This window comes from Manis pentadactyla, chromosome 2 (assembly GCF_030020395.1).
Source record: "Manis pentadactyla isolate mManPen7 chromosome 2, mManPen7.hap1, whole genome shotgun sequence".
NCBI lineage: Eukaryota > Metazoa > Chordata > Mammalia > Pholidota > Manidae > Manis > Manis pentadactyla.
The window spans coordinates 61,822,891-61,843,492 of NC_080020.1; the positions used below are offsets into that span (position 1 = coordinate 61,822,891).

At 34.6% G+C, this 20,602-nt stretch overlaps 1 protein-coding gene across 1 annotated transcript in view; it reads right to left on the bottom strand.

The window, feature by feature from the left end:
• Positions 1–4,668: 4,668 nt before the first annotated feature.
• FAM174A (family with sequence similarity 174 member A) overlaps positions 4,669–20,602 on the bottom strand; it is a 38,395-nt gene continuing 22,461 nt past the window's right edge. Inside the window, exon 3 of the mRNA XM_036925781.2 lies at positions 4,669–6,654. Within this exon, the coding sequence (XP_036781676.1) occupies positions 6,651–6,654 (4 nt within the window). The 3' untranslated portion in view covers positions 4,669–6,650. The remainder of the gene's footprint in view (positions 6,655–20,602) is intronic.

Below are 20,602 nucleotides of genomic sequence, written 5' to 3' on the forward strand. Positions count from 1 at the left end.
TATTAGAAAAAAGTCTCTTATTTGGGTTTTGGATCACATGCAGCCATGTTAACAAACTGAATCTCCAGGGATGAGGTGAATATATAAAATGATACCATAAAGTGTTATACTTTGCTAAACAGGGGCTATGGGTTCAGCTTTGAGTTTGTGGACAAAGAAAAAGAATCAGTAATCCAATTGCAAAATTACCCAAGTACATAAAATAAAAATCAAACTAGCTGCTCAATGGGAACACAGCAATTTGAAGTAAATATTTCTCATAGGTTCTTGTAAAAAAGATTGGTGTGATGTAGTATACAACTTATTCACTGTCAGTAAGTTCAATAAAACCTTGTCCTTCACAATTTTATACCTCTTCAGCAAAGGTATAATGCCAGAAAGTCCAAAACAATTCTACAAAATGAAAGAAAATGAAGTCCAGTTTTATAGCTGCTGGGAGCCTGAATTAAACCAAGAATAAAATTCAGAATATAGAGGAATTGGTGGCCAGTGATTTCTACTCCCAATATTTATAAAAACTTCTTGTTAGTAAGCTTTTGATAAATCAATTTGCTAAAATCCAGCTGTGTAAATACTGCATATAATTAAAAATAGACTCAAATGCTGATATGGAAATAGAGTCAGCATTCTCTTATAGAAACTGAAGAGCTTAATTAGTATATGGGCCTGGGTGGAAGACTCTTAATTCAGTTTGGAGATTGACTGAGATGGTAGCCAGTAACAGAGAAAGGATTTTCTCATAAAACAATTGTTTATTTCACAACAAAAATGGCAAATGGAGATATGAATGGTCTAGCCCATTGAGTATATACCCAATAATTTTAACTTGGAAAAAAATTAAAATGGGTACTGCCAAATGCCCTTTTTGACTGTATTACATATATATTAAGGACTGTATTATATATATATATATATATATATATATATATATATATATATAGACGTCTAGTTTGTATGAGGATGTTCATTAGTTTGAGGGAGCTATGGGACCTCCATGTGGGGGTAGGAAGTATATATGGGGGTTTAAATATATAGGTTGTATCAGAGAAAATTTAAGAAAATACACATTTGTGAGTAGTAATCTGCTGAACAACATGGCCTTAACATTGTGTTCCCCTCATCGGGACTAAACTGACAGGTGACAGGCTTCATCCTTACTCAAGATGCCTTACCCACCTTCCTTCCTTCCTTCCAGTACTTGCTTTAGAAAATTCACAACTGTCAATTCTCTCTACCCTTTGAAATGTAAATCTTTTTTACAACCTCTTGCCAGTTTTACAACCCAGAAAAATCTTTCTTAGGGACCTGGGAGCCATCTATTGGAAGATTCAATAACCATCAAGGCAGATAGTACCCCTATCTCTTGGTTTCCTAGAAGAGTAGGAAGGAACCTAACTTTGGTAGGGTCAAGCTGCAAAATTATCTCCTATCATAAAGATATTTTTCTTTTGGATAAAACCGATTAGCAAACATAGGTGACCTAGGATTTTCCCCAACATCCTCCAGTACTTTGACTAGCTCATCCCAGCACTTAAAAATCCTTCTGCTCTTAGGTTCAGTGGAGTTGAGAGTTAGTTCTGGCCTTTCTCCACTACTGTAATAGCTTTGAATAAAATCTTTGCCTGTTTTACTCTGCCTGATGCAATTTTTGACTTGACATTGTTTATATATAACTTTTTTCTCATAAGTAGTAATACCGAGGAAGAGACCAGAGTATGAAGAGGAGAAACCTAAAAGCAGAGAAAACTACAAACAAAATGAGAAAGAGAGGAGGAAAAGCAAACAAATTAGCAGGAAGGATATCAGAGAAGCAAAGGAGAGATACTGGTTCTTTTGATAGACTGTTATTTTATAGACTATTTTAGGAAAGGCTGCCTTAGATGCTATTAAGATTTATCCTTTAGTTAACATAAATCAGTAGATGGTTGCATACAAACAGGATTACTTTGCTTTTCTGTGAAGTTAATTTTCTAAATTATATTACAGTGCAATGCCAGTAGTCTCTATGACAAGATATTATAAGAAAGATCTGCATGATGGATTCTGAAGGTTTATTGTAAAGACGTTGAAGAAAGTGTTCACTGCTATATATCAGAGGGTCTCCATTACATTACTCCTTGAGAACTTGGGAAAAGAAATTTCCCTCTGTTCTGTGTGTTAGCAATAACTGAATAGCTTTGCCTCTCTCTTGAGTGACATTTAAGGCACATTTATAGTTAGTACCTGGGATTTCATAGCACAGATGTCAGACAATAAAATCACAGCATGATCTTCCTACCTTTTGTTTCCCTGTGCCTCAATTTCCTCACCTCCTCAAATTGACTTTTTGTATATATTCATAAGCAACCTTATCCTTTATTGGAAACAAACTGTAATTTACATTAGTAAAAATAAACTTCCTGAATTCATATTCAATAGACCATTCTGCTACCTTTAAGATGGTTGATTTGGGGTAAATTATTAAATCTTTCTGAGTTTATCCTTCTCCAAAAAATGAGGATGATATCTCTCCCTCAAATAATTAATGTAAGGATTTAATGGAATAACAAATCTAAGGCATTTAGCACACTGTTGTTCAATTAGCCCAAACTATTAGTTATATTGGAGAATAGGAGACTGGAAAATGAAATACTGAAGATAACTAAGTTGAGGGAAATGATGAAGCCAGAATTTAACAAAAGGTCTGTTAGTCTCTGTAGCTCTGCTCTTAATCATGAAGAGGTTCCTTTTCAGAATGGCTGAGGATCTCAATCTGATGTTATAGCAGTCACTTTCTACTTGTACAGATGTTTAGGTTATTCTCTATGCATATACTGATCTTACCTCTGATTTTAGGATTTGTAAAGTCAAAAGCTCTGGGTAAGGTGTATTGCAAATCTGACAAGCTAAGGGCAACTAATCAAAGGTCATGTGTCTGTTTCTTGGAAACAAGAAAATCTGCAGGTTTCCTGGACGTCCCTGACCACAATGGTACTAGTCTACCTAAAATTTAGTTGACTTATCCATGAGAAGCTATTGGTCCATGAGAAGCTTACTAGGTAAAATATAGTTCGAATTTTAGGAAAGGAGATCAGACCCTACACAGAGGAATAGTAACAATAGATAAGTGGAAAAATACATAAAGTAAGAGGAAAGAGCTAAAATCTGAGGCTTAATCATTGGTCATCCTTTCTATTTTGAAGATAAGGAATAAAACAAAACAAAACACCCTAAGCTGCTGTCAGGAACTTTCCTTAGGCAAGAGGATAAGCAGAATCAAAGAATGAAATGAACTCCTAATCCTTTTTAGGTAATAACAATAGGTGTGGGCCCAGGCTGCCCCAGAAAGGGTCCTGGCAGATTAACAGAAGTATCTATCACAAATATTTAGCTTACTTTGCTCCAAATACCTATTTGAGAAAATCTACCTCAATAATTTTGCTTTATCCCTGGAGATATAGGATGGGCACTGAAGGAACCTGTATAATAAGGATGAAAGAAATCCAAATAAAAATACATATATTTAGAGTCAGATGCAAAAATAGTTAGAAAACTGACTACAGATCCTCTACTGTGGCTCAATAATAGGATCTTTTAGTGGAACATGCAGCAGCCAAGGTTTCTCAACCAGCCAGACATGGAAGTTTTGGGAAGGGCAATTCCCCTAATTTCTTCTGTTTTGCTTTTCTTATTACTTTGTCATATGCTATTGGCATGGGCCAATAATACACTGGAGACTTTAGATTTAAAACATTCATCTTCATTGATGAACTGATACTGTGAAATGAAGGAAAATATCAAACATCTATCTTAGTAAATCAAGCATAGCATCTGAAGTGAGAATAACTTTTGCCTAACTTATAAGTCACTGAAGGTAAAGCTTCTCATGAAAGCTCTCCTTGGAGGTGGGGGTGACGAGATGAGTACTCAGAGGGTAAGTGTTCCAGTTGCACGTTTGTGGAATGCAGTCACTACACTCATCCCTTTCATCATTTTTCTTTTAAGTTCTTTTTACCTCCCAGCATGAAAGAAAAAAATTATCTTTCCTTTATTGCTCCACTTAGAAAAGTAAATTAGGTAAAACTATTCTAAGTGAAAATTAATAAAATTAAAACTAAAGTAGCAAAAATAATAATTAAAGAAAAAAAGAGGATTGGTGATAGATTATATCCTTGGTAAGGCAACTAAACCCAAAAACCAGCTAGAAGCTGACAGTATGCAGACTGACTACTCAGTCTGAAGGCTTGTTTTCATAGCAGTCGTTACTGACCTAATAATTACGAGAAATTAGGCAGAAAGGAGCCACTTGATTTTCAGGCCCCATGTGGTGCTTGGTCAGAAGCTTCCGGTTTAAGTATAGAACGTCTATTAGTTACTCTTCCTCCCCATTTAGTCTCTTACTGAGCTATGAATGCAATTACACTAGTGTCCACTGATCTCCAATTCCTACATTAGGCTCTTACCAATAAACAGCCAAAAGGAAGTAGAAAATGGGAAAGGAGAATAGTAGCATGTATTCATAACATTTAAAATTCTGCCAGTTATTTTATAATGTACAAATAGCTTTGTAGGTTGAAAATCCTACCCATTTAATGCACATTCTTGTTACATAGCTAATGAAACTAAAATTTGGTGTACCATCTGGCTTGTTATGATGAGATCTGCAGTTCAGGAATGACTATATGAAACTAATGATATAAGAGTATTTTTAACAAACATAACAATTTCCACATTCAGTTGAAAGATACTCTTTTTAAAGTAGTCATCAAGAGAAACTGTATATTTCTAATAAAGCTGTTGCCACTGCTCAAAACATTTTGGTACCATCTCCTTTAAAACCAACCAGGAGACCATTAATGAAACTTATCATTACTTCAGGTTATTTAAAAATTAGAATTTTACTGCCTAAAGAAAAAGATTTGATTCTTACCTCTAGTTTTAATGTAACATTCAGTTTATAAATAATAGCAGTTACGTGAATTACTGATACTGTAGTATATGATTTTCAAATGTCACAAAATGGTAGGTATGTGGCTAAATTTAATGCAAAAATGTGTTCTGGTTTAGTAACATTTTAAAATGAGGAAACTTCACATAAGAAATCTGGAGTCTTGGCTTCTACTGGAAATTAAAACTAAAAGATTTAGAAACACTGGCAGATATTTCCTCATAGTAACTATTAGTGGGAACTGAACCAAAGTGATCATGTTAGAAGAGGAAATGTATTTTCACTTTAGTTCCTGTTTACACAATACTCGCAGATACACTGACATCAGGGGGACTTGACTCATTGTGGTAAGTTAATCAGCATACAGGTAAAACTATGCTGGCATTTGGGGTGGCCAAATATTCCAACTTACCTCATCACTAGATTGTGTTATTGAACTTTGGAGTGGCTTAGGGTTTGTTAATATGTAGATGGAAATGAAATATATCACTTTAGGGCAGAAGCTTATGAATTAGCATGCAGTTCATGACATCTGGACATTTAGCTACAAGGCAATATTGCAGACAGAGGTTTCCCCATCACTCTTGGCCCTGAAGAAAAAACAATGAAAAGCAGAATCACAGTCCATAACAAATGGGCAGCATGACTGAAATAAATCTGTTGTAATCTGTGTGATTTGGGGACTGTCTGTTAGTATGACATAACCTAGCCTATCCTGACTCACGTATAGGCAATTAAATTACCTCCCTGGCCCTTGTAAGCAACTGAGTTTGTGACCTATGCTTTTCCTATGTTCTCTAATTTTTAGAATGTAAAAACTGAAGCTCAATAGAGTTAAATAATTTTTTCAGAGATAATGAAGTCATTCTCTGCATACAGGCCTAACTCCAAAATCTATGCACCTACTTTAATTCCTTACTTACCTACAGCATAATAAGACCAGAACATTTTTGCCAGTACTTCTATCTCTCACATACTATAAATAAAATGGCTTTGAGACTTACTAGTTTCTGAAATATCTAATCAAAGTAGTTAACAAAGATGTTGCTAAAATACAATAATAAATTTTTTGACACATTTTTCTAGAAATCATGTAAAATACACATTAAAATATAATTATGTAGTCTTTCATTTGGTTTCATAAACACATTCTGTACCATCTTAAAAAGAATTTTGAAATATTTATTTTGCATACAACTCAGATATTTATTAATATTAAAAAAACTCGAACTCAAAGTAATAAATTTGGCTTCTTTTCCCCACAGAAATGGGAAATACATTTTGGTAAAGAAATATTAAAATTTTGTTTACACATCAGTTGGTTGTTGGGATTTGTAATTCCAGTGGGGGAAAAATTAATCAGCAAAAAACAAAAGAACAAAAAATAAAACCCCATTAACTAACTGGTATATAAGTTAACAAACAATAAATATGATAAACAAGAAATAAACTGATCAGAAAACACCCTACTTTAAAGTAATTTCAAACAGATTTCTACTATAGTGGTTTATTCCCAACAACTCTGAGCCCATTAAAAGCACTTCTATACATACAAAGACATAACAAAATGATACAATATTTATTGCAACAACAAATTAAAGGTTGCCATAATATATGTAGCTTAAATACCCCCCCATTGATAATGTGGCTTCTTATTCCTTAAATGTAGAAATTCTGCTCCTCATTGTAGAAAGATGAAGTCCTCTCATCAAAAGGCACATTCTTATCTGCAACAACAGCAAAAAATACTATAAATGCTCATCCTGAAAGAAACTTAAACACATTTAAAAATATTCCCAAAGATCTGGAGTGGCAGGAAGATAATGAAAGTATTTAATCTAAGTGAATTATAATGAATGGCACCAATAAAACATGATTAGCGTGTCTATATTAATTATATCACATACTACCATTTGAATTATAATTCTAATTTTTCAAAAGTGGTTTTTATATATAACTAGTGTGGGTAATTAAAAACTATTCCATAGTCATATTAAAGTTATATCTTCATATAATATTCATAAGTGGCTTTCATTGACTTAATATACAATATTATAATTTTTTTCTATAGTTTCTGTAAATGCAATTCTTAACTGATCCTATTTCTAAACATTCAGAAATGATTAATATAAGCTGCAAGTCTGGAAGTACACTTTTTGAAACAAAAAATGCTGTTAATATAACAGTTACCAAATGTATCCATACAGAAGACAAGGTTTTCCATAAACATAGATAATGGGGCAAGTTTGCCCATTTTCTTATTTTTATATATTATTTATTATATTTTATATTATTAGTTTATGGTGATATGAGATTATATTTTCATCACACATTTTTATAGACCGTTATTCTAATTATACATCATGCTTTATTGTTAATCCAACCATAGCTTCCAAGAAACTTCTGCTAATAAGAGACATTACAACCAAAAGCATTTAATCAAACTAAAATAGCCAAAGGTGTGTAAATTTTACTAAATATGTCTTCATTTATAATCATCATTAACATTCAGAACTTCATTGGAGATATGTATGAGAATGAATACTTTCTTCCAACTTATTGTTTTATCAAAAATCTTTAGTAAGCAATCTACAATAGATCTCTGTGTGATTACTGGATTATTGTAAGCTAATGAGATTCTAATATATTTTAACTGGAGGGTAAATTTAAGCTTTTTAAAAAAGATGTTGAAGATTATTAAAAACAATGTTAACACTCCTCATTTTACACACTTGTCCTTTGCAAGCTTGAAACTCTTGATCATTTTGATAATGAATTTGTGAGTTATGAAAAAAAAATCCATCAGTAAAATCAAAATTGCAGTTTCATTTGGCAAAGTAAGAATACTTAATCCCACTTCTATCACTAAATAGCGTTTTGAACTTGGACCACTTATGAAAACCTAAGGAATATTTAGCAATAGCACTGTCAGATTTGTGACTAAGAAATACCTAGTGTATAATTTTTTAATGCCTGGTTTCACAAATGCATTTTAAGATTCATAATCAGCCTTAAAACATATGGAAATACGCATACCTGTCTATACCTGTCTTTTACATATGTTAAACATTTTTTTTAACTTATTCATATTTTCCAGACTCTACAACCTGTTCTTTTACTTATTGTATTCCTTGAGCAGGGATTTCCTCAGAATTCCATCCCAAATGTTTTCATCCTAACACCTACTATGTGCTGTGTAGAACCACCATTCCCAGATCTCTCCTTGGCATGACTAAACTCCAGACCAAACAATACTGAAGAAGAAATTTTTCTCTACATGTCCTATAGGACATCATTTTCCAGCCTTACACCTGATCTTCCACTGTATTTTCTCAACTCAAATAATGATAAACACTGTCTACCTAGTCACCATTCCAGTGGGAGCAGTGAGGTCCTCTCTGACTATTTCTCATGTTCTACATTCTGCTGAATACTACTACACTGTCAAAGTTTTTCATTTCTTTCCTTTTCTAAACCCTTCTTTTTACTTTTGCTTTGAGACCTCTCAACTGAACAACTGAAGTAACTTCAGAACATTAAAACTTAGTTTCTTCCCAACTCTAAATTTATCTTTCATAAGGTTAAATCATCTTCCTAGAACATAAATCCATGGCATCACTCTTTCACTCAAAAGCATTTGGTTTCTGCACATTTTCAAAAATAGAAATCCAAACCTTTAGTATGTTTCTTTAACACATCCATCTCAACTTGGCCCCAAACCTGACTGATTTTCTATGAACCTAGTACATATCCTGTGTTCTATAGAGGTTCACATCATGCACACACTCTCACACAGGGCATCCCTTAGTTCATGCTTTCAACTCTCCTTGAAATGCAACTTTCTCCCATTTTATAAGGCTCTTATTTGAGTATCTTACATAATTTTGAGACTTACTACACCTCAAGAATCACCTCCTTAGTGAACTCTCCTATGTTTCTATCCCTAACTCAGTTTCTCAGAGATCCCACAGCAGTTTGCAAAATTCGTTGGCACTGCCTGGGAAAGACAGCCAAGACTGCATACTGCTCAGAGAGGTGACACAGAAGTCACACAGGTGGGCAGGCAGACTCAAAGAATCTTTGAGACAGAACATGAAGTCCAGAGTATCATCTGTGTGGACCTGTTAACAAGAGGGTCTTCTAGCAGAAATGGCAGAGATAAGAGGCTAAAGCCCCAAAGCTAAGTAGGACTGCAAATGTATCCCCTCTCATAGGAAGGACAGAACTCTTTCAGTTTCTAAAACACTTTTTTCTTATTTTAACATCTCTGAGCTTGGGGTACATCTTCCCACTGATGGCAGGCTTCCTAGAATTGCTGTCTGACAAATGGTAATTTTTACTCAGTTGTCATTGCCAACACATGCAAAAAGTTGGTCAAAGCTCTTTATATTGTTGTCATTTCACTGAAATCAAGTGCATTTATTGGTATAAGGAATGAGTTTAATGAAGTTTGCTATGCCTCCCCAAAAAAAAAAAAAACATCATAAAACATCACCAAAGCAACAGTCATTGTGTATACAGAAAGAAATGACAGAGATAGTGCTCTAATTTGTTTTCAAATGAAGCAGATGTTTATCATTGGAACAATAGTGTTGATTCCATATTTTTGACAACAAGCAAACATGTCTTTTAAAATGGGAAGATGACTTAGGTAAATGTAACTCTGCTAAGTTCTGCTCTGAGAAACTATTATACACTTAGACATGCATTTGAAGGCAGAAGAAATTACTAAATTCTTTAGGAGGAATGAAAAATGTAGGAAGTATGGAAAGGCTGTAGTGGAAAATTCCCACATTATGTAAAAATGTCATTATATTATTTCACAATTAAATTGGCACTGTTCTTTTTTTTTCATAGTCTTAGAGATTAAAATTAATAGTGACATAGATTAAATGAGTAATGGTGCAATTCTCTACAGAACCTAGATAACTTGGTGTGAAGGGATGAGGAAAGGGGTGTAGAGAATCTTCTATTAATGACGTTTAAATTTTGAACTGACAATGGTTAAGCTAGAAATAACTACTGGAATTGGCAAGTTTAAGTTTATCACCATTAGAATTTAGGATCTAAAAAAAGTAAAGAATGTTACAGCCTTGTTCAACCACTCTTTACGGTAGTGACATGTAGAACCAGTACAGACAAATCTACTTCAAATCTGTTTTTCATGTGAAAATAGACATAGGCGACCATAACATTTAATGCCTTGGTGGCTTTTAAAGTATTTAACATAGGGTATGCAACATATTGGAGTGTGTGTGCTACTGAATTTAATAAACACATTTTTAAAAAGTGACATTCATTCATTTAATCACCAAACATACATTGAAATTTTACAATCTGCCAAGAAAATTGCTTGGTATTAAGGATGCTGAAAACAAAAAAGAAAAAAGAAAATATAACCATAATTCCCTGCTCTTATTACGTAACTACAAATAAACCATGTAAATCACTGAAGACAAAACTACCTTGACCTAAAAAGGAAACCTGAATTCTAGTATCATCCTGGACAGTTATTTACTAGATGCTCCAAAATTCTTTTTCTTAAAAGGGGGATAAAACAGTTTCTAAGAGAAGATTAAGGCCATCTCTTTATAGAAGTCTTCAAGATGAAAACAGACAACCATTACAGAGTCTAAAAACTGGGAAATAGTTTAGAGATGCAGTACAACCACATTATTTGTCAGGTGACTTGGTAAAGAGGAAAAGTCAAGATCCAAGGGACTGAGGTCAAGTCCTTCAGTTACAGCGACGGAAGCTCCAGAGCACTTGGCTCTATACAATCGTACTCTGGTCTCCTTATTTTACCACAATACTTCTCAGTCACGAGGGTTTAGTCACTGAGATCTAAAGATTAGATCAGATGTCAAATGCTCTCTAACTGTTCTACCAGTTACTGAATTCCCATACTTGAAAAGTTCCTCTAGTTATGACAATAGATCCCTACTCTAAGAACAAAGAGCAGCACACAGCATACTGTCACTGGCATCCTCTGTGCCCCACACTACAGTCCCATTGCCCTGGACACATCTTATTTCCTGCAGAACAGCTACACATCAACAGTAACTCCTCAGAATTCATGCCTTCTGTCAGTGATCCCAGCCCCTCAAACCCAAACATTTCTTTCTTGCCAGTTACCAAATTTAACTTTCAGAAAATATTTTGAATGATCAGGGTGACTTAAGTTGTCTACTCAACATTTATTCTCTCCTTTTTCTTTGCTAATAAAAATATTGAGTGTGTGTGTGTGTGTGTGTGTGTGTGTGCGCGCGCGCGCGTGTGCACCCACGCACCTACATGCATGTGCAAAGGGGTGAAAAGTCTGTTGGGAGGAAGGGAACAGTTCCAAGAAACTGATTTCCGGATAAAGAGACAGATGTGGCATACATTCTTGCCTCCCACCCTCTTGTTGCCCAGAACACAGATGTGATGGCTGAAACTACAGCAGCTGTATAACCAGGATTCAAGCACAAGGAAAGGCTCAAGAAAATTACATAAATGTGGACCCTGCCATCCAACAGCCATTGAATCAATGCCAGTGGCCTATTACTGATGTGAGAAAAACTTTTGAGACTCTGTAATTCTAGGTTCTCTATTATTGTAGTAAAAAAATAGTCAAACTCGCAAAAGCAGAGAGTAGAATGGTGGTTGCTGGGGCCTGAGGGGATGGAAATGGGAATTGCTATTCAGTGGGTGTAATGTTTCAGTTACACAAGATGAGTAAGTTCTAGAATCTGTTGCACAACATTGCACCTATGGTCAACAATTCTGTATGTGCACCTACAAATTTAAGAGGCTAGATCTCGCGTTAAATATTCTTACAAAAATAAAAATAATCACCATGCTTTTCTATGAGGTAAAGTAAGTTGGCAGTATTAATAAATTTTATGGGAATCTCAGTTTGAGTATTTTATGAGCCTCGAGAATGCTATCTCTATACATTAGACAATGATACAATAATTTTTTCGAAGAGACATTATTTTCAAGGACAACTTAAAAATGAACTCAGGAAATCTTACACTATCAAAATGGCTATAAATCCAAATCAAGTTTCAAAGGAAAAACTATCCTAGTGCAATCAAGAGATTCTTACTTTTGTCCATTTAAATAAATTTGCAAATATTAGATTCTTGTTTTTTTCTCCTAGGTCCTTTTAAAAAAGATATAATATCTGTGGATTTTAGAAAATGAACATTATCTGAGATTGCTAGGAAAGGTTAATGCCTTAATAATCATGTTTAGGATTATTCCTATCTATAAACTTGAGGTCTTTGTCCCTGTGCTGTCCTCAACCCCATTAATATAAATCACTCACAGCAGAATATAAATCCTGAACCAAAACAGTAAGCATTTTATTAAACAGATCAACTTTTATATGAACAGAAACTTGTAATTCAACTGTTATATAAGAGTTTTTACTAGAATTAGTTTAAACCCAATCAGTCACTTTTGCTCTACATCTGTGCTATGCCACAAAATAGCCACTAGCCACATCTGGCCACTTAGATTAAAATCTCAATTAGGTAAAATTCAATAAAATTAAAAATTCAGTTGATTAGCCACACAAGTCACATTTCAAATGTTCGAGAGCCACAAATGGCTAGCGGCTATTAAATGAGTCAGGGCAACTCCAGACCATGCACTAACATGAGAAAATAACATTATCAAACAAAATCTGATGTTATACACACAACATTTGTGAAAATAATATACAAATATTTCAAGTTCTTAGCCAATAAACACAATGTAAAGTCTATTAATGGAGCAAATTTTTTTTAATGCTCCATGTCCACAGAAAAGTAAAATATACAAACAAAAAATTACATGAAGGTTCTTTCTTATTACCTGTTCAAGTAATGACAAAAACAGAGTTCCCTAAAAGTAGACTATCCTACTAGTAACATTACCACTGGACGTTCTAAAATACCAATTTCTATTTAAAATAAATATTAGTACCTTGACACATTCTTATATTCTATTTACTTTGAATAACCTTAGTATTTATTCTGACAGTATGTCATGTTCAACATTAAAAGGAGTGTTTTAAAAATTAGCACTATTTTCAAATTAGTAGCTGTCTGAATAAGATTGTAATGTGGGTTTCTAGTTAAACACCAATATAAAATCTGCTTTCTGACTCTGGTATGTTGATGTTAATAACCAGAAAATATTTTGTGGTCAAGTAACAAACATAATGAATGCACACAACGCAGTATTAAACTTAGTGAAGCAGCCGTAAGTGGCTGAAAAGCAAAATTAGGATTTTTTTACATTATGTACTTGGTCAAAATTACTAGAATAGCCCTGAAATAATGGAAGTACTAGCTTTTCGAAGCTGCTATGGAAATTGTTAAAATGTCTTTTAGTGCACATCAGTATAGCATAATAACAATAATTTTACTGATCAGTAGAAATCAAACAACATTAAGAAGGTATTGTTACCACTTGTTTTGTGTTGTAAAGCACTTTTCAAACTGTGTTTTTGAGGCTGGTTATAAGTATTTGTTTCTAATATTTTTCTTTGAAAAAAATGAAGGTAATTTTTACTCAGTATTTGCTGTCTGATTCCTCAGCAGTTTTTCTGTCTAAGAAGGTGGCTGAAATATCCTATACAAGTTAAAGACTTGATCGTTGTTTTTCAGTTTTATAATGCCTTTGTGCAAAAAAAAAAAAAAAGAAATTCTTCTAATATACAAAATTAGGATACCAATAGCAACAGGAGAAATACTAACCATGCTGCTCAAGTTATTTTTTTCCACATAAACATAAAATGTCCCCATTTGAACTACATTCACCTCAGTGCCTAAATTACTAGATGTAGTGGTAATGGTGGTTAACTCCTGAATATCCATCCAACCCCAAATGATAATTCTGAGTTGATCATGGTACTTCCATTTTTCTATCTAGGGTTTAGTTTAGGAATGATCCCATGATCAAAGATATGGAAAACAAAAACAAAAACAAAAAACAACTCTGTTACATGTTTCTGGGAAAACTTTTCTCATTCCTAAGAAAGAAACACCGGGGAGCAAGATCCTAACTTCCACTGGAAGTTACCGCTCTGGGTGTGACCATGGGAACTGCTGGCCCCACCCCATTACCGGCCTGAACATGAAGCCAGCACGTGAAGATGAGCAGAGTCCAGGGGTGGGGGGCTCCCGGAGGAGAGGAGCCAGGGCCTGAGGAGCTGGGCTTGGAGGAGGCCTATCCCTGACAGCCTGTTACATGAAACAATAAATTCCCCTTAGGAAATTTAGATTAAACCATATACTGGTAGTTCCATATAGTTCAATCTAATACAAAGAAACAATGAAAACAATTACCCCAAATCCTAACTACCAACAACAAACATTAAAATTTTGATGTATTAAAAGCCATGATAAAAATATGCTTTTTGGAAAAAGCTGACAGTAAAAGGATAGTTCTATACTGTGATAAAATTGTACACAAGGAAATTCATTAATCTCTCTGGAAATGACTTGTTTCCTGTTATTTTGTAGATAGAACTTAGAAAACGAAGAGGAACTAATTTTAGAAACCACTCTAACAATGAAGGCAGCATCAGTAACAGATGATTCAATAAGAATTACCAGTAGTTGTATTGTACACTAATATGACGCTACATTGCAGTTAGCAAGGCTGGCAAATCTTAATATTTATATTCATCATTTCTACGGTCCTCATTTGAAAAATAAAGTATAATAGCAAGTGCTGGTAGAGAAGACAGAATGAACAGAATTTAGAATAATTTTCTTTATAAGTATAAATCAAATCAATATTTCAAAAATGGAATGAGACTGAAACAGGAAGCCTGAATTACTTAAACTTTTTGAGCGTCAGTTCTCCTACCTTAAAAATAAGAGCAATAGGAACTATTTTGCATGATTATCTTTTATGATTTCATAGCACATTTAAGGAGCCTAGCACAGTGTCTAGGACATCCTGCACTAAAGTAGGTTATTTTCTAACAAGTGACTATTACAGTCCTCCTATTACAGTTCTGTTAACCCCATCTGTTTCATACTCCCCCTGGGCTCAGTGATAGGCTCCTAGATCATATCCCTCTCTACTAGACATTTTCTGGTACACACCCTCTAATGTCCTCTAAAGACATTCTCTCTACTATTATCATCCATTCCCCTTGGTTTCTTCTACAATTTATATGGCTGTTCTGGAAAGATCTTGGTGATAAAAGTCTCATTTAGGGCCAACAAAGACCTTATAATACACTCTCCATATAAGTGTTGATTTTTTCTCTTTATTGGGAGAAAAAATGTCATTAACCATGGTTACCATGTTATAAAGTGAGTCACAATAAGATCTATGACTCTTTCCCACAAAATAAATTTGAAATGTTGAATACACTGATGGTACAATGCATGTCAAATCTGAAATACCAACATTAAAAGGTCAGAACAAGTCCTGCCCATTCAATCAGCTTCAAAAAGTAAAATAATTTGAACTGTATTGCTCATCACCAAGAATTATCTCTAAGCTACTGAAAGTAATATAAACACACTTCTACCCATACCTCCTTGAAACTGCTTTCCATTATAGAAAAGAAATGTGTCCACCTTGCCCAAAAAATGGGTCCATATCTGCATAGACTTCAAAAAAAATCACTGCAGAGGTCTAGAATCAGTGTATTATTTAAATGATGTTTAAATGTTATTTATATGATTTTTAATATTGTTTGGAGAATATAAAAGAATAGAAACACTGGTCTTTGCTTCTTGGTGTACTGAAATATCATCTTGCTGCTCATTTTAAAAGAGCCAAAAGTAGATCTGGTCTAGAAAAGAATGTTAACTCTGATTTTGGCAAGGTCAGAAAGTAATAGTGGGGAATCCCAAGTCTAGCTAAGACTTCTTTGTTCCATAATTTTGGCCTACATATACATCTGCTAGATTGTTAACTATATAAGGCTGGGCATTTTGCCCAGTTTTGTTCACCACTGTATTCTCACACCTTTGTAGAGTGCCTGGGACACATGGCAGGCGATTTCTTATTACTTTTATGAAAAAATGAATCCATCCAACTTACTATGTTCACTGGAATACCTCCTAGGCCCCTCCAACTCTCATAGTTAAAACTAACTTCACATTCTTTGACCCATAATCTCACTCCTAGAAATTTACTTTGAATATACACCTCCCAAAATACAAAAATATATATACATAAGATGATTCATTATAGTATACTTTGTAATTGCAAAATAATTGAAAACTGCCTACATGTCAAAGTACAAGCAAAGCACAGGCAAATGATTGAATAAACCATGATATCTACATACCAAGGAGTGCTGTGCAGCTACAGAAAAATAAAACTTTCTCCATGCACTTATATATGTGATTTATAGGAGATACTCAGTGCAACAACCACAACAAAAAATAGCACATATTGTATGCTACTCCTTATTTAAGAAAGGCGAGAAACGTAAGAAATGCATATTTCTGCCAACCTTTATCAAATGGACCCCAGGGAAGATAAACCAGAAACTGATGAAATTGATTACCTACAGGGGATGAAGTGGGGAGAATGGAGTGGAAGGGATACAAGAGGAAGTGATACTTTCTAAGTATATGGGTGTGTGTATTTAAAAAATATGTTTGTAGAGTTTTTACTTTTGGAACCATGTTAGTGTTAGGAAGGAAAATTTTTCTTCTACCTTCAAGGTTCTTCTGGTCTAAGAATTAAATTGACATGAGACAAATTAACACAAGAAAATAAAATTTAATTATGTACACACAAGTAATCCATAAAATCATGAGAGATTCCAAAGATAGTGAAGCAAAATGAGGTATACATAACATACATGTCATCCTGAACTAAAGAAAAGGAATTAGGGGTCTGGGACTTCAAAGGGAGGAAAGCAATTCACAGGAAGATGGAAAGTAGACAAATTTGTACTGGGCCATGTAGAAACAATGGGACATAGAGAAGAATTTTAACAAACAGACTTTGCTAAGTTCCTCCCTGTCTACCACACCTACTTCTTATCATCTATGGTGATGGTGCCCTTTCTGGAGCAGGTCCTCTATCTTAATTGTTTTAGGCAATCAGAAGGAAGGCCAAAGTTTTTCCTGAGTCTTTTGAGCCTTGATCATTTTCAACTTGAAATAATCCACATGTGAAGTTGGCACATCTTGAGGTGATTCACTCTGAACCCCTACAGTAGTGTTTTATCGCATTAAAAAAAAAAAGAGTAAAATGAGATGGGGAGGAGAAACCCAAAACAGAAGGCAGACTCCAATTACTTAAATTATATTTCAAATGACTATTATAACCACACTGTAGAGGGGAGGAAAAAAGAACTAAGTCAAAGCACTTACAATTTCTGACTGAATAATCTCAGTCTTGGGAATGATGGGGTTGTAAGCAGAAAACTGCAAACAAATCCTAACTCTTCTTAGTAGACTGGTTTATTTGTGGAGCTATGAGGCAAAGCAATTCTGAAACTATATTAGCTTTATTATAGGATTGAGCAAATAAACATATTGATGTTGTTGGGACCTAGAATGCTGTTAGAAGTCGTGATCAGGACAGAATAAGGAGAGTACAGTTGAAGGAAAGGAACAGAAAATGAGAACCCAGTGGGAACAGATCATCTATCTCCTTCTTAGGAGATGAATAAGGATGAATAGGAGGCACAAAGTAATAACCTGTATGCATACACATGGGAATATGTGTGTATGTGGGTGTGTGTACATGTGCATACATTTCATAGACATGCCTACTGAAAGGGCCAAGAAGCAAGGACACCCCAGTAGCAAAGAGCTCACTTAGTGCTAACTCAAAAGGGCCAAGATTCCTTGGAGAAATGGCTAATTCCACGGCTGGGAAGGGAAGGTACAAAATAAGCCTGGAATGTCTTGTCAGGCAGAACGTAAGGAAGTGATTAAAAAAAAAAAAGGGAGCAAGTTACAAAAGCAAAGAGCAACGTACTGGAGAAACTGGATGAAACCTTGAGCAGGTTCATCAAAGTTACTACCACTCATGAAGGACAGATGGACATCGTGTGTTCCAGATGATATCCTGAGAAGGAGACAGATGATCTATGTACTTCAGCTAAGAATCCATAACTTGAATCTAATTATGATAAAACATTACAACACCAAGTAAATGTTAAATGAGGGAGAAGCAGTCTTCCACATCTGTATTATGAGAGAGAGCACACAGGAGAACAGATGAAAGAGAACGTTAAAGATAGGTGAATCTAGGCAAAAATAATAAGATATTCTTTGTACTTTTTTTTACCTGTAACATTACTGGAGGTTTGATAGTATTCCCAAACAAAAAGTATTTTTTAAAGTAATACATGAATATGTGGTCCTTGACAAAAAAACAACAACATAAAAGGATATAGAAGGAAAAGTGAAAATGAAAATGAACTGTCAGCCTCTCCATCTCACCTTTTCCCTGCCAGGAGCTAAGCTTTACAAAGTCAGGATTTTTTTTTTCCTTTTCTGTTTTTACTGTTGCTCTAATGTGTCCCAAGCATCTAGGACAGTGCCTGGCACTGAACAGTTGTTATAGAAATAGCTGCTGCATCATTAATTTATTGAATGAATGAATGAATGACTAGGTAAACACAGTTAACAATTTGATGTTCTCCTTACTTTATCTGGACATAACTATAAAAAAAATACAAAAATCTCAAGAAAATTTCATTATCAATTATTCATTGATAATTATTATCATTACTCTGGAAACTTGCTTCTATGTTATTGTTACCATTTCTCCCTCATTTATTCTCCAGATACAATACCTAATTTTGTTCAGAATACCTTTCCAAACCTCTCGAGTAACTTAAAGCCCTCTACTCCCCTTGCTCTTGCTGCTAGCACAGGCCACACATGGACCTGCGCCACCTGACTGGTCTTCCCGGTTGCCTTACTCCTCATCTCACTCTTCTCCAATCCACGAATCTTCAAAACACAACATTGTGTTTCACCTGTCCTAAAATTTTTCAAGTGGCTTTTCATGACATGTAGAATAACTTCTAACTGGGGATTATGATCTGCTTTCTAATTTTTTATTCTTCCTTACCCATCACTCTTACTTTTGCATTCAAAGCTCAAAAATGCTCCATTCACTTATTTTTACACACATTAACATAGCATCTATTTAACTTCTTTTAGTTCCTTGAATACTCTATCCTCTCCTGTACCTCTGGTATTTGGTGCCTGCTCTACCCTCTCCAGCCCCACCTTACATTTTTCTAATTTCTATCATTTTTCAGGTCTCAATTTACATATCACTTCCAAGAGGCTTTTCTGGACCATTAGCTTTGGTTAAGTGTTCTATACCCCCACCGTAAGGTCTCACATCACCCTATACTTATCCTTTCTTTGTTTATGTAACTGATTAATATCTAATTCTCTAATGGAATGGAAAATTCATGGAAAGTGGGGCAAAAGAGAGGGATTATTGGAGAAAGGTGTGTGATGAGTCAGGATACAGAATAAAAGATACCTACAGGTAATTATATCTCATGGAAACTGTCCCTTTATGCCCCTCCTACTTGTCCCTTTTCATTTCTCTTAGGCCACTGTCCTATTACAAGGGTATCATTCTATAACACAAGTCTGATTATCTGATTATGTACATTTAAGACAAACACCAACAATGGTTCTTCAATGACAGCTGGGTAATAACAAAATCCTTAGATTATAAAACTCTTCATATTTACTTCAAAAAACCTGTACATTCCTTTGTCCTGCCACAAATGATCCTTCCAACCTTGCCTGTATAAATACAAATGCACACACAAAAGGCTGCATTCTAGACACTTTCTGCTGCTTGCATTCCCTGAACAAACTATCATCTTTCACAACTACTAAGCTTTGGATAGTTGCTCTGCCTTTAACATCTTTGTCTTTAGTCAAACACACTTGAAAGAGAGTAACTAGGGTTCAAATTCATTTCTTTTTTGGAAACAACACTGATTTCCTAAGTTAACAACTTCCTTTTTTTTGTCTTCCCTTTCTGTGTATGTATAGAAGAGGTGTCTCATATGCATTTAGATTTTGAAAATACTACGAATACAGCTGACCCTGAAACAACACAGGTTTGAACTGCACAGTTCCATTTACAAATGGATTTTTTTCAATAAATATATTGGAGAATTTTTTGGACATTGACAAAAATTGAAAAAAAACGTCTTCACTAGCTTACTTTATTATAAGAATAAAGTATATAACACCTAACATATAAAATATGTGTTAATTGACTGTTAATTGGTAAGGTTTCCTGCCAACAGTAGGATATTAGTAAAGTTTTTAGGGAGTCAAAAAATTATACATGGATTTTCAACTGCCCATGGGGTTGGCACCCATAACTCCCATCGTTCAAGGGGGTCAGTGGTACTATACTTTCAAAATACTGTAAAAGCTTTGAAGAAAAGTTAAAGAAATAATTACATAAAAAGTGAGACTCCACCCTTATTTGATTCAATGAACACCTTCCATAGAGTGAGCCCAAGATGAGAGACATTATGTGTTATTCCCTCGGTCTGGCTCCCAGCTGTATTTCACATTATTCTTACTGTAATTGTAAAGTATAAAAATAAGTATCTATTACACACAATGGTTCCTAAAGCATGCCAGCAACTTCATCAGGTTCTCACCTAAAGAAGCATCAACAACTGGAAATATAAGACTTAATGAGAATTGTACA